The sequence below is a fragment of the Corapipo altera genome, unplaced genomic scaffold (assembly GCF_003945725.1).
Source record: "Corapipo altera isolate COAL_440 unplaced genomic scaffold, ASM394572v1 89, whole genome shotgun sequence".
Taxonomy (NCBI): domain Eukaryota; kingdom Metazoa; phylum Chordata; class Aves; order Passeriformes; family Pipridae; genus Corapipo; species Corapipo altera.
In genome coordinates, this window is record NW_020884968.1 from 1,013,498 (window position 1) to 1,027,517 (window position 14,020).

The 14,020-nt window shown below is 42.1% G+C and overlaps 1 protein-coding gene across 1 annotated transcript in view; it reads left to right on the forward strand.

Annotated features, from left to right (window-relative positions):
• The first annotated feature begins 571 nt into the window (after nucleotides 1–571).
• AOAH (acyloxyacyl hydrolase) overlaps nucleotides 572–14,020 on the forward strand; it is an 80,608-nt gene continuing 67,159 nt past the window's right edge. Inside the window, exons 1-2 of the mRNA XM_027665016.1 lie at nucleotides 572–868; nucleotides 1,257–1,411. Coding sequence (XP_027520817.1) covers nucleotides 744–868; nucleotides 1,257–1,411 — 280 coding nt within the window. The 5' untranslated portion in view covers nucleotides 572–743. The remainder of the gene's footprint in view (nucleotides 869–1,256; nucleotides 1,412–14,020) is intronic.

Below are 14,020 nucleotides of genomic sequence, written 5' to 3' on the forward strand. Positions count from 1 at the left end.
CAGGTGAGACAGGTTACTCATTGTCCTTTAACAACATGTGTTAACAGCCTGTCAATTTCTGAAAGAGGCAGGCAAGGAGTGGAAAGGAAATACAAGTACCCATGGCCCACTGGAAGAGCAAGAGGCTTGCCCAGGGTTATACAAAAAGACATACAGTGTCTGGAATGTAGCTGTATGGACTTCTTCCAGCTCTGAAGCAACGTCATTTAAAAATGTTTTACTCTCTGCTTTTGCTTCAGGCTGGAGAACAACTGGTTTCTGCCTTATCTGAGGGATTGGAAAAAAAAGAGAGTCAGGGAAACCTTTGGTTGTTGTGACTGCCAAAGTAGGAACAGCTCGGGATTTCTCAAGCCTCTCAGGCAGCTGAGAGCTGCGAGCAAATGTGCTCAAAGCTGATGACAACAGGGGTTCAGCTCCCAGTGCTGCCCTTACACTGGCAGCTGTTTCCCATCCCCGTGGCTCAGTCCCAGCAGAACTAAAGCCCTGGCAAAACCCCAGTGTGGCAGCCCCGTCCCTTCTGCCCCTGCTGCTCTGGCTTGAGCAGCTTCTCATTTTTCACACCCAGTCCTCCCAAACGGAAACCCTGGTCTAAAATCTTACACAAGCAGCCAGAGAGATATTTTTTTCTAGTCTGCGGAGGAGGGTAGAGGAGAAACGGTGCAGGGGGGGAGGGTTTGTGGAGTTGGTTTCCTTTTTTTTCTTTTTGCAACACTAGTTATTCAGGGGAGTGTCTTGCATTATTAATGCTGAGTGGCTCCGGCAACTACTGCGGTTCAAGGTCGTTACTCATCCGCTGCTACTGCAGGAGACACAGGAGCGCTGAGCCAGAGCTGTTCATCCAATTCTCTTGGTCCTCCCAGGCCAGCAGGTTGGGAAGAGCTACACATGGGGCAGCGGGGTCGCGTGGGGGTGTGGAGAGCAGCCCTGGGCCATAGGGTCATCCCATTCTGGTCATGGGGTGCCTGGGTGTGTGGGATCTGCTGGGTTTAGTGGGTGGCAGAGCCTGAGAGGAGCTGAGGGGTGTGCAAAGAGCAGGGGTTGGGAGAGCACCTGTGATGTGGGAGTGCGGGATCCTCCATGCACCTTGGGGAAGGGCAGATGTCTGTATACCTACCTGGGTATCTGCCCCTGTATCACTTACAGCTACAGAGGCATGCAAGTCTCCTTTCATCTCAAGCTGTAGGAATGCAGGATGCTCTCTGAGCATGTCCACGTGCTCCCTTCCTGCCTGATTTCTTCCGTTTTTCCTTCCTTAGGATGAACGGCCCTAGGCAAACATTCCTTAATTTATTCTGCATCCTCTGGCTCTTGCTTCTGCTGAAGGCTGCCTCTTCCTCCCCTCTACACCACAAAAATGAACCACCACCCCCTTCACTCCCCATTGGGCTGTACAAAGGACAGACCTGTGTTGGTATGTATCCAGGTTTTGTTTGCCTACTGGACTTGTTCATCCGTTACTCCACTGGCGAGCTGAGAATTGCTGTGCACGTCATAAATCACTCCTTTATCTATTTCAACAGCTGTACTGCAAAACACTTGTAGTCTTTGGTGAAACAGTCACTGAAGATTTTGCAAGGCCATTGTGGGGTCTGGAGTTATTTTATGATTTTGTTTTTCAGTGGCTGCTTCCCAAAGTTCATGGTTTTGCTCTGTGAGCAATGGTAACTGAAAAGCTGGTTTTAATGTCTGTAGGTCTGGTACATGAAAACAGGATGTTGTGAGGTCCTTGTATTTGTTAGGGTTCACAATGCACTTTGCTTAACTGCAGGAAGGCACAGTTTCCTTCAGACTTGCCCAGAGTCTCCCCATTGTCTTCATTGCCTTGGAAACTCTTCTTAAGAGTGGTTGGTCCATATTTGGGACAGACACCTTTGTGGTCTAGATGATCATCTCTGAACAGCCAAGTTGGAGAGGCTGTTTCCTCACATTTCCTTTCCTTTTTGTGAGTGCATGCATCTGCATGACCTGTACTAAAGTGAGGCAAGTTGGCAACACCCCTCTAGTGTGACTTCAGTGACTGTGGTGGTATCCACAAGATCTATAGCTGGGGATATCCTCAGCTGACTGATTCCCAAAGGAAGACCGGTAACACCAGAGTCAGTTTAAACTGTGGGTATCTCTGCGTCAGAAATGCCCTTGTCATGAGACTCTGTATATCTAGAGAGATGTGGAATCTTATATTTTTTATGTGTGCTAATGTGAAATGTTGGGTATGTCTTATGCATTACAATCAAATCCTTTATTTTGTCTTCAGTTGGACTCACTGATTTTAGAGCTCTTTTCCAGCCTAAATAATTCCATGATTCTTTTAGTTTCCCCAGGCACATTTTGTGCTGTAAACATAAACCCTGTCACAACTCTCCATCCTTCAGAAGGAAATAATTCTTTTCACTCTGGCTCAAGGAATCTAATTAGAAATAATATTCCTAAGCTTGATAAAATCAGATTTTTACCTCACTTCTGAGCCATCCACAGTGCCCCTGAAAGTTTTGGTGCTAGGGAGGCAGGATGAACCAAAATTGGAACGAAGTGGAAGTCAGGGTGGTGAGGCTTGTGCAGCCCCTGATAGAGTTCAGCCACCAGACGTAACATGAGAACAAGTGGTGAAAAGCAGAAATGACCATCAGGGGCTGGCCTTTTTTGGACTGGCAGCCATGCAAGCTGTGACTGAGCAGCTGCCAGAGTGAGGAAGAAGTGGTGTTTAATGGTGAGATCTTTAGGGTGCTACCATTTTGATGACACAGAAAAGTCAGTGATCATGCTTATCCGCTACACTAAACGCTTTACAGTAGTGTTTTTTAGATGTTAGGTGTAAGCATTGTCTGCCCTTTCCATCCTGTTGATCTAGCAAAGTTCTAAATTCCTAAAGTGACTGCACATAGCATTGAAGTTGTCTCATACAAGGTCCTTTTTTCCCTCCTAAATGGATGAGAGCTGAATCAGCCCCATTGCTGTGATCACTGAACATGTCCCTGGCTCTTGTCTCCAGCAAGAGGACAGGAAAAACACTGCCTTCCACACCAGTTTCTCTCTCTGAAGTGTCACTTTAGCTAAAAACATCCTTGTGAGCTCAACTCAGGACCAAAACAGACTGTGGACCACCTCTGTAAACTGCAAGATAAAAACAAATTGTGGCAAGTGTTAAAAGTACATGGGCCAGGCCTGGCAGGGAGGGTTGGTGGCTGCTAGCCCAGATGTCTGCCACTGGGCTTTTACTGATTAGCTGCTCTCTCAACTAAACACTTGAAAACACTTACTGTGTCCCTTCATTATATCAAGCAGGAAAGAGAAAGCACAGAGAAACTGATGGTTGCGCTTGCCATGACTTGGAGCAGGAATAAAGTCAGTTCTTGCATCTGATTCAGTGACCAGCCCTCTTAGGAGCAGAAATTAAGCAAAATCCACTTGTGATTTCCTTCCAATAGCTCAACCCCAGACCCTGGTTTGCCATCTTAGAAGGTAACGGGAGAGAACCATAAGAACTTCCTCTGTGTCTTCTTGGCCTTAAAGATCAAGGCGGAATTTTTCATAGAATCAGAGAGAATCATGGAATGGTTTGGATTGGAAGGGACCTTAAAGACCATATAGTTCCAGCCCCCCTGCCATAGACCTTTAGACCATGTTGCTCAAAGCCACATCCAGCCCGGCCTTGAACAGTGCCAGGGATGGGGCATCCTGTTCCAGTGCCCTCTCAACCTCACTGTGAAGAATTTCTTCCTAATATCTAATCTAATTTTTGACGTGAGAAATGCCTGCTGCCAAAGGTATGGGAGATTTTATTGAAGAAATGGGGGGTTTCATGCAAGTTAAATGTGGGGTCAGGTATCTAATATTTCAAAGTTATCTGCTCCTGTTTTCTGAGGGAAATGAGGTAACTTCACATTGAATAGTCATTTCTGATCACTCCTGTGTACCACCTGCATGACCGGGATTGCTGTGTTAGTAGCCAAATCCTGTCAGAAAATGGATGCTCTTCCAGTAACAAAACCACAAAAATATTTCCCATTAATCCTTTCCACTGAAATTATCACACTTCTTGAAGAAATATGTAGAAATGATATGACAGGAGAGCAAAGTGCAGCTCTGGTACCTCCATTAAGTGTGGTACAACTTGGTTGCTTCCTCCTTCTGTTCTCCTTGCTAGTGGCATTCCCTGGGTAGGCACCACCATCTGCGCCACTATATTCTGGTCATACTGGCAAAGCAGTTGGATGCTTCAAGGGGCTTCCCTGCCCTTAGCAGATCCTGGGAAATGTATTTTGTGTCATCACCTGTATGCTGATACAGAATATGGCAGGGGGAGAGGAGGGCATGCCTTCGATGAGGTGCCACAGCAGGCTGAACAGCTCAGACAATTAATAGGGAGAGGTTGGTGAAAAAACATCTGTTTTCATATTGTCACTTGTCTAAAAAAGGTGACTCTTTTGCAGCAAACTTGTATTAGAAAACATTAGACAAAAGTTTTAATCATCCTCAAGAACTGTTAAAAAGGTCATGTCATTTTTTCTGCATTTTCTTGAAAAATGTGGCTGCTTCATTCAGGGAAGGTCTTTTTATAATTGACATGGTGTGCAAATAAAGCAACTGTAGTGTTCCCACCTAAAAAAGGGTTTAGTACAGCTGCCTTTTAGAGTTATGGTAAAGAGGGGAAAAGTACCCAGTAATAATCCTCCCAGCCACAGGATCAAATGTAGTATACCTAAGCAGTTCCTAACCATCTAAGATAACTGGTCTATAGCAGTTTCTAACCACAACCAAATAAATGGTCTTCTTTTGGCCTTGTCACGAGAAAAACTTTCCCAACATGTGACATTCCCTTTTCTCCATCAGTGTTTCCTGTCTCCCCAGGCTGGAAAAATGCCACCCTTTTTGTGCAAAATCAGCTCAGGCCCCTCCTCTTGGCCTTTTGCACACTTTGCATGTGATATATTCTTCTGGTTTTTCCCTATGGTAGAAAAAAGGGCTTTTGTAATTTTTCCTACATAGAATCACAGAATACGCTGAGTTGGAAGGGACTGCAAGAGCCCATGAAGCTGTTTTATCTCCTGTAAATGCAGTGAGATTTGCTCTGTGCACTGGTTTGGATGCTGGGTCTGGCTTTCCTTTCTGTTTGTTACTAATGGGCAGTATGGCTTAAGAGGTTTATTCAGGACGGGACCTAGAAATCCTTTTACTGAGTGCAGACTGACAGTTTCAGTGTGGCATCCTGAGAAAGAGATTCTGTGTATTTTTCTCTCAAAAACTAAGCATGAATGAACACTTCAGATACTGAGGTCTCTGACTTTCCCATCTGTTAAATGAGGAAAAACTGCCCATTTCAAAGGGCAAGCAAAGTTTTACGTAATGTTAAAGTACCCAAAGACAGTACAATAACACTGGTAACTACTGACACTGGTGTTAATGTTTCATCATACCTGAGATCATGTTCTTTATTTTTCTACATTTCTTAAAATTTTTCTTCTAATTTTGAAAGTTTTTATTCCCTACTGCCTACCACCCTAAATTACAACAGAGCCCTTTCGGAGTTTTTGCAAATTGTTCTGTTCTCTAGCACAGTTGACTTCATCCAGAGGTGTCTGAAGCAACCTCAGGAAAGGCAGAAGCTGTCCTGGAGGATGCAGAAACTGGGGGAGACACTGAAAGACAGAAGGGAACTGCTGTATTCATCTCTCTGCAACATAGTGAAGAAGAAATTTGGGGAATGGTAGATTAGTCAGTTAAGCATCAATTCCTAGAAAAATCATGAAATAGTTAATAAAACATTTTAAAAGCACCCTTCAAAAATAATGTCAGATCAATCTAATTTTCTTTGCCAATGGTATAATGGTGTGTAGACACAGAGGAAGCAGTAGATACTATAGCTGAACTCTGGTAAGACTTTTGGCACTACCTCAGCACTAATGGCTGAGAGACATGTGGCATTGATTAAGCTTCTACAGGGCAGGACAAAACTGATGGGTAGCCTTGTTTAGAGAGTAATTACAAGTGGCTCACTCCCTAAGCAGAAGGATATACAAAATTACATCTTTCTTGGACTTCTCTTTCCATATTTTCATTAGCCAAGATAATGAAATTTGTGCTATTAAATTAGCAGCTCATATACAGCTGAAATTGTTTGCAAGTACAATGAAGGGCCGAATTAAATTAAAACAATCTTGACAACTTGGAGTACTTGCACTTGAAAAGGTTATTTCAATATGGGAATGTTGAAGGCACTTCAGTAGAAATAGTCCATGACATGTAGCAGATGAGGCCAAACCAGCTGGGTAGCATCCCTAGGGAAGATCATCTGGGCTTGTGGTGGCACAATGATGGAATGCTGTCATGAAGCACACAGATGTGGCGAGCACCAAGACACGTGAACAGAAGATAGCTTGCAAGATGTGAAGTAACCCGTTACCTTTCTCAGCATTGACAAAGCCTCAGAGGAATTTCTGCCTTGCCTTCTGGGGCTCTGCATCAAGAATGATGCAGAGTGACAGGAGGTTTCAGAGAAAAACAAGCATAAGCTATAAAGAACGAGTGAATAAATTAGAGTTAATTAGTCTAGAGAAGACAAACTTGAGAAAAACATGTCTGTCCTTGAAAACATTAAAAGAGTGATCCATTCTCAAGGTTCATAACAGATATGGCAAGAAAGAACAGAAATGAGTACCAGTGGGGACATTCGGGTTAGGAAGATTTTCTAAGGTCAGTAATAAGTGAGCACAGTTGTTAGTTCCTGAGAAATCTGTAGAAGACCTCATTAGAGATTTTTGCAGACTGTGTCTAGCCTGTCCCTTTAGAATGACCTAGATGGCACAGATCAACTGCTAGAGCAGAGGTTGTGTAAGAGGACTTCTTTCAGTGTTTCGGGGGTTCGGTGCTGTGACTGCGAGAACCATTTGCAAATAGCAGCATTTATTTGTTTTCTTCCCAGCAGCCAACTGCCCTGCTCTATTGACCATTAACTTTGGTTGCCCTTTTTGGAGTGAGGTGATTAGTCAGGGAGCACTCAATACAACCAGACAGCAACGCTGTCCATCTTCTTTGCTAGTGAGCAGAGATCCTGTGGGTCAGCAGCCAGGGAAGCAAATTTCCCCATCTTTGTGCTCAATATAATGCCATTCTCAGCAACCTTCGCAAGTCAGCACTTCCATTCAGCCAGGAGCACATAATTCCTAGTGTATGAAGAAGCATGTTTTTGAAACATATTTTCAGCTCTGATTACATTAAAGAACAGATGTTTCCGAGCTACCAGCGGTGTAAAACGCTGACCTCTACCTGTGTTGATTTGCTTGGTTGTCATTGTCCTCAACAGTTTGCCTCCGTCTAGCTGTGCATGAGTGCAGGGATGAAATATGCCCCGCAGAGTGTGGCAGCAGGATTGGTGGCGTCTGGAGCTCCTGATAACTTCACACAATGGAACATGCCAAATGGAGTTGGAGGCTTTTAACAACTGTGCTCAGACAAAGTAGCTGTGCACATATTGTCTGGGGAGGCACCATGACAGAACGTATAATTTACAGCTCAATGAGTTCTGTAAAAAGGCCATGCCCAATATCAGTGTAGCACCACAATGTATTTTACTCTGAAAGGCTGGGAATTGACTTTGATTACAGCTAAACCACTGCCAAGCCGCAGCACCTCTGTTCAGTTCACCAACATTGCTCAGTTTACTCAGTGGCAAAATTTGGCCTGTTGGTCAACAAGAAATACTAAATTTGACCATAACATTTTTTTCCTAGGTTTATACTTTAGATAGAAAAGAACAGACATGAGAGTAGTAAATGCAGTAGAGATACTAAAGCAACTATTCAGCAACCGATGGTAAAAACATCATTTCCAGAATCACCCCAACTCTTACTGAAAGTTTATGACTGTAAAATGTAAATATATCTATTGATCACAATGAAAAGGTATGCTCAGCACACCAACACATCTACATCTGTGTATGTGTAAATACACAGTCACATCTGTATGCATTTGTAGATATGGGTAGTTGTGTACATTTTACATTACTTATGCTTGCCTTCCGTATAAGTTTTCTTTAATAGTCTTATTTATTGATGGTCTATTTGGATGCTGATTGCCAGGTGTGTGCCTCTCATTCTTGTTCATATGTTAACCCTTAGAGAGAACTTCTGCTTATGTTTAAGGCAATCACTTTTACTGGTTTTAGGAACTATATATCTGAAACAGGTTTTGTGCATTCAGAGTCTTAAAATGGTCAAACCTTAGTGACAAGGATGAAGTTATCCATTCACATTAACTTCCCCTGCCAGCAATCAGGTTTCAGTAAATTTTCAATACCCTTTCTTGATTTGGAAAAGATAAATATGTTCATGGCACACATGCAAACATGGGGTTTTTTTCCTATTAATTAATACAGAAAACATTTCTACTGGAAATGCCTGGGGTTATAGATTTTTTTAAATAGGGCTCTTTAAAGTGTAATATGGGAAACATTTGGAAAACGTTTGGTTGGCAGGTATGGTACTAGTGTCTTCCACTAGATGGAAACTGAATTTTCGGCACTGTCATAGCTCTATCAGAGTCCTTATTGGGTGTCTTAACAAAACAGTAGTGAATGAATAGGGCTCTAAAGTTAGGGTGCCTGAGGTGGCTCACTGGTACTGCATGTGCAACAGAAATGATAACTGGTATTCCAGGGTTTGCTGGTTTTGTTACTGATTTTGTTACAAATGTGCTCAAAATACTGTTATATTGCTATTAATATTTTAAAAATATCTTTAGCCAATACACTATATGTAATTTAATAACCAGTGACAGGTTTGTTAATAGTGTATCATTTAGTATTTCCAGGATATTTTATAACACTTAGCAAATTAAGGGCAAAAGGGTCTTGTATATGCCAACACGTTTGAATGGATACCTCTAATTATATTCCATCATTTCAATATCTCTATAAAATGCATTGGCACTGTAAATGAAATAGGAAACAAAATCTGAGTTAAAAGACTTTATCACTCAGATCCATTTCTAAATTACCTTTCAAAGAAACAAATCTTCTGGCTGTAAGAAAACTGTCCTAACTTTGCATATACAGTTAAGACATTTGAGCTGAATATTTCCATGCTGGAGTGAAATCTTGAGGTTATAAAGGGCTGTTCTTTGAAAGTATCAGCTCAGTGCTGAGAAGCAGTGCAAGAAGGCAAAATGGGTATTGGGAACTATTAGGAAAGGGATATATAATGAGTGAGATACTGGAACAGGTTGCCTTTGAGAAGTTCTGGATGTCCCAACCCTGGCACTGTTAAAGGCCAGGCTGAATGGGGCTTTGAGCAACCTGATCTGGTGGAAGGTGTCCCTGCCCATGGGATGGATAACTAGATGATCTTTGAGGTCCCTTCCAATCCAAACCATTCTATAATTCTATGAAAAAGAAAGCATTCCTGTATTGTAACTTTGCATGGTCTGCCTGCATCAAAAATACCCACATGGATGTCCCCATCTCAGAGGAGAAAACCTTACTTCTTCCTAGTTCTCTATGTGAATGTTCTTATTTCAAACAGGAATGTCTTGTTCCAGGTTGAACTGGATTACATGAATTTGGAAAGAGGAGATTTTATACGTGTATAACAGCATCTGCATGAGGAGTAGCAATATCGCCTTTTGTAGACAGGCTCTTGGGTCTCCTCACCTGTAGGCTTCGAGATGCTTTGGAGCTTAGGATCGTGTTTTGGGAAAGCCTTCATCTTCTGTATAAAGCCAGGAATGTGATAGATGGGTTCATTTACACAGAGGCTGGCTGCTGCAAACAGATTTTTGAGGCAAAGGTTTGTCGTTTCACCAAGCAAGGTTCCAACTCCTGCTTCACTGGGAGTGAGCTGGTTGGCAGGGTTTGCAGAGAGCTACTTGTGTTCAAGGCTGCTTTTGTGGACTAATATCCTCTTTTTGCTCTGTGGGTACATTTAATTTATGGCTAAGGAACAGTGGTATGGCTGGACAGGTGAGAAAGTAGTCCAGTACCCAGAAATGTGAGCAAAGGATGGCAAAGGAGGATGTGTCAGGTGCCAGAAATCCAATTTCACAGAGTTTTACTCAGACAAATAGACCTACAATTCTGAAATTTAGAGAGGCAGCTTACACTATCCAGACATTTTTTGACATCCCTAGGTATAATTCTAATTACAGAGCCTTTCAAACTTGTGCAGCAGAAGTGGATTAAGTTAAACAGTCTGCTCAAACTGCTACAGGCTTCGCAGCTAAGAAATTAATTTCTCTAGCTTTGATTTTATTATTGGGGTATGATTTTTTTTCCCCTGAGCTTATTGGAAATGTCATTTTATTATTGCACACTACTTTCAAATACATGGAGAGAAGTACTTCCTGATGTGTGAGTTTTCACCTTGCTGCTGCTGAGCAAAATGGTTATGGACTTGTCTTATCTCTTCAGAAATTAATAGCAGATGGCACAAACTATCGCTAAAAGAGACAGGCATTTTATTAATACCAGAGTCTAGTTTCTAATGGCTAGTAGGTATTTTAATGCCAATGAAGTTCTTCCAGAGAAAACATTCTTCAGCCTGTCAGGGTATTGAAACCTGTTATTGAAGTGAGACAGCAGAGTCAATTTATTGAAACTTGTTTCTAAAGAAAATCTTATGCAACTATAAAAAAAAATTAGAGCTTTTTTAATGGTGAAGCCTATTTACATTGGCTTATATGCACCCAGCTCATGATGAGAGGTAAATCACATCTAAATAGCAAGTAAATTAAAAGCATACAGTAGTTGCTAATGACTGGCCAGATCAGGACATACTTCTCTACTGATGCCAGAACACTTAGAAGTTTGTATTAGTGCACATATCATAAGTAATTAAATCAGTGAGATTTCTACAGTCGAAGATATCTGATTTCCCCTTGCCCTTTTTAGCTAACTAATTATTTTGCATTTTTGGCCAGCAAAATTAAGACCCATTAAAGGCTGGGATAACTGCTTACCATTTCTTTTCCTGACACTAAATTCAGAGGAAGATAATATATTGGATTAAAAGGAGAGCAGGTTTGTAGTAGGAGTGAGGATAGTCTAGATTATCTTGAATTTGTAAACACTAACCTCTTGAAGTTTAGCCCAGCACCAGAGATAGGTTCTCCCAGAGGATAAATCTGAATTACTGGGGGGGCATGTTTTTTAAAAAAAAAAAAATGGGGAGTCTAGGTGGGTTAGGCTCCCCAGACCATAGTGACCCCTAGACATTCCTCCTCCCTCTGCACAGAGTTCAGTCTTTTTCCCCAAGTAATTTACAATTTCCAACCCAAAAGCTTCTCCTAATGACATCACTCTAAATGAAGGTCTTTGGCAGAGCTCATGGCAAGGTGATAAGAGATATCAGCAGACCACAGGGAGTAAAGAGAGGTGGGCCAAGGGCAGTTGATAAAAGACCTGGTAGATACGGAAAACAGAGCAGATGAGCCAATGGCTTGTGTTGATGCAACATGTTCCTGGGGAGCACCTTTCCCATCAGAGGGCAGGAGGACTACCCAAATTCAGGTCCAGAGACTTCAGCCATGGTGCCTGATGATGTCCCAACTAGAACTGCAGACCGTTTTTAAAATCAGTCAAGACTTTCTTTATCAGCTTGTCCCACAAAGTAAGCATTTTGTCTGGAATAAATGCATTTGACTGGGAGAGCATTTGAATAATCAAGGTGTGGTCTGTGGGTGCCTGAGGTGGGGAGGGTATAACAGCGTGAACAGAAACATCCTCTCTGTGATAGTGAAAACAAGTTTATGAGAGTAAACATTCTGAAGTTCAGCTCTGTGGGTTTTTCCCTAGTAGTCAGGCTATTATTATTGTTATTTATATTCATATAGCTTCTAGTAGCCTGAGGTACTGTATTAAGTACTGCACAAATTCAGGGATGGCTCTGTTAATCCTCGTGTGAAGCAGATTTCCCTTCAGGCCTGGTTCAATAGACACAAAGGTGTCTATCTGACTTAATCAATAGGAAAAATTTTCATTTAATTGCCAGGAGACCGCTCATGTTACCCACATGATTGTGTTTGTGATTAAGAATTCTATTTCTGTTTGGCAGAGCTGAACCAAAAATAGCTTTTTTGTTTCTCACTCCCTCTGTGGTACTTTGACAAACATGAGGTAGAAACTCACATCTTCAGTGTCTTGTATAGCACAGAAAATGGAAGCACCAAGGGTATTTTTATCCTCAGCCCAACTCTTCAGTTGTTGAGCTGTTTGTCCATAAGCCCCTTTTTCTGCAGACCCTGAATGCAAGTGCAGGAGCACTGCATTACACAGCACAAGCAAAATGAGAGACACTTCTCTCTGCTGCAGTGGGTGAGATTGTCAGCTCCAATCTAAACAATTCTATGATTCTGTGGATTCCTCAAGCTTGTGGTGCAAAAGAATGAGAAAACAACAAAAACTGTGCACCTTGGAAAATATCGGATGGCTAGCTCTTTCCTGTCTTTCTTCTTGGACTCCTTTTTGTCTTTTTGACTTCTAGACATCAAGATTGCTAGATGAACGCCTGACCTCGGTATGAGTAGAAAGGAAGGCACAGAAAGAATGTGTGTTTTTTGTGGTCAAGTCATCATTTAGGTAGTTTTCTGAGCCTCTATCCTCATAAATAAAACACAGAAGTCAGGGGAAGGCTAGTTTTTTGTTGTCTGTAGTTTGCACATGTATGTTAATACTATAGTTTTATAAGAACTAAGCTATGTAATGCCTTTTACATGTGTTACAGTGTGTCTTGAGGATGTGCACTTCCATCTCTGTGCTAAAGGATGGATCAGTCCGGCATGGCTATGCCCACGCTACCCCGGCAAAGGACCCAGGGTCTGTTTTCTGTCTCAGGGGTAATGGTTTTAAACTAAAAGAGGTTTTGGTTAGATTAGATATAAGGAAGGAGTTTTTTACAATGAGGGTGGTAAAACACTGACACAGGTTGCCCAGAGACGTGATGGATGCCCCAGCCCTGGCAACATTCAAAGTCAGGTTGAATGGGGCTCTGAGCCACTTGTTCTAGTTGGAGGTATTCCTGCTCATTGCAGGGTTTGGACTAGATGCATTTTGAAGGTCCGAACCAGCCCAAAACACTTTGTGATTCTGTGATAAGTCTGTTATAAGGCACCTGCTAGTGGTTAAATCTGGTTCAAATGGCCCTGGTGTGTTCTTTGAGCCCTTTATCCTTCATCTTGGATGTTCTCTTTACTTTAGTTTGTGTCTTTATTATTCTACTCTTTTTTTTTTTCTTTACGAGCTATTGTGTTTTTAATGAGCTGTTAATTCCTTGGGCTAGCTAGCCTCTGGCTATTTGGGAGGATAGGGGAAACAGGGAGGGGGAGAGGGAAGAATGTCCTGCTTTAGGTTTTTTCCTTGGTAGTATCTGTCTTCATTTAATCTCCAATCCTTTTAGTCTGACTGGAGGTAATGGCTCTTAGCATGCTCTATAAATCATTCTGCAGAAGATCCTGAGTGAGCATTTTATTTAATAAGTATGGAGAAGTGGGCTTTTATCCGTACAAAAGAGGTGACAAGTTCACTGTAATTTCCACTGGATTACTGTATTTGGAGTAGAAGAAGTAATAGAAGACTCAAAATACTGGCCTTACAGCAAGTTCCAATTGTACTACCTCCTCTTTTACTTGCTACTTGATCCATAGAAGCATCAAAGTTATTTATGTTGAAAAACAGCACTTTGATTTAATAGCACATAGGTGCTTGGGTGGAATTTAAAGCTCACTTTGAAGAGTTGTGCCAGTCTGAAAACCTGAACATTAAAGCTCACAAGCTTCAGAAAAAGGTGAATTTGCAGCCACATCAAATTGCTGCAGCTCACCTCCATTTCTAGACTGTGTCAGAGCAAGTCTGAGAGCTTGGATTTCTTGAAGAGGAGAGGAAGCAGGGTTCAGCTACAGGGATCTCAAAGAGAAATCTTTATCCAGGCTGCTGGAAACTGGCATCCTGGCTCCTTGTTTACTGTCTGCCTGGGATACCCTCCTTTCTTTCTCCTTTCAGGCTCTGAGTCTAGGCAGTAACTTCACTCTGGCTGCC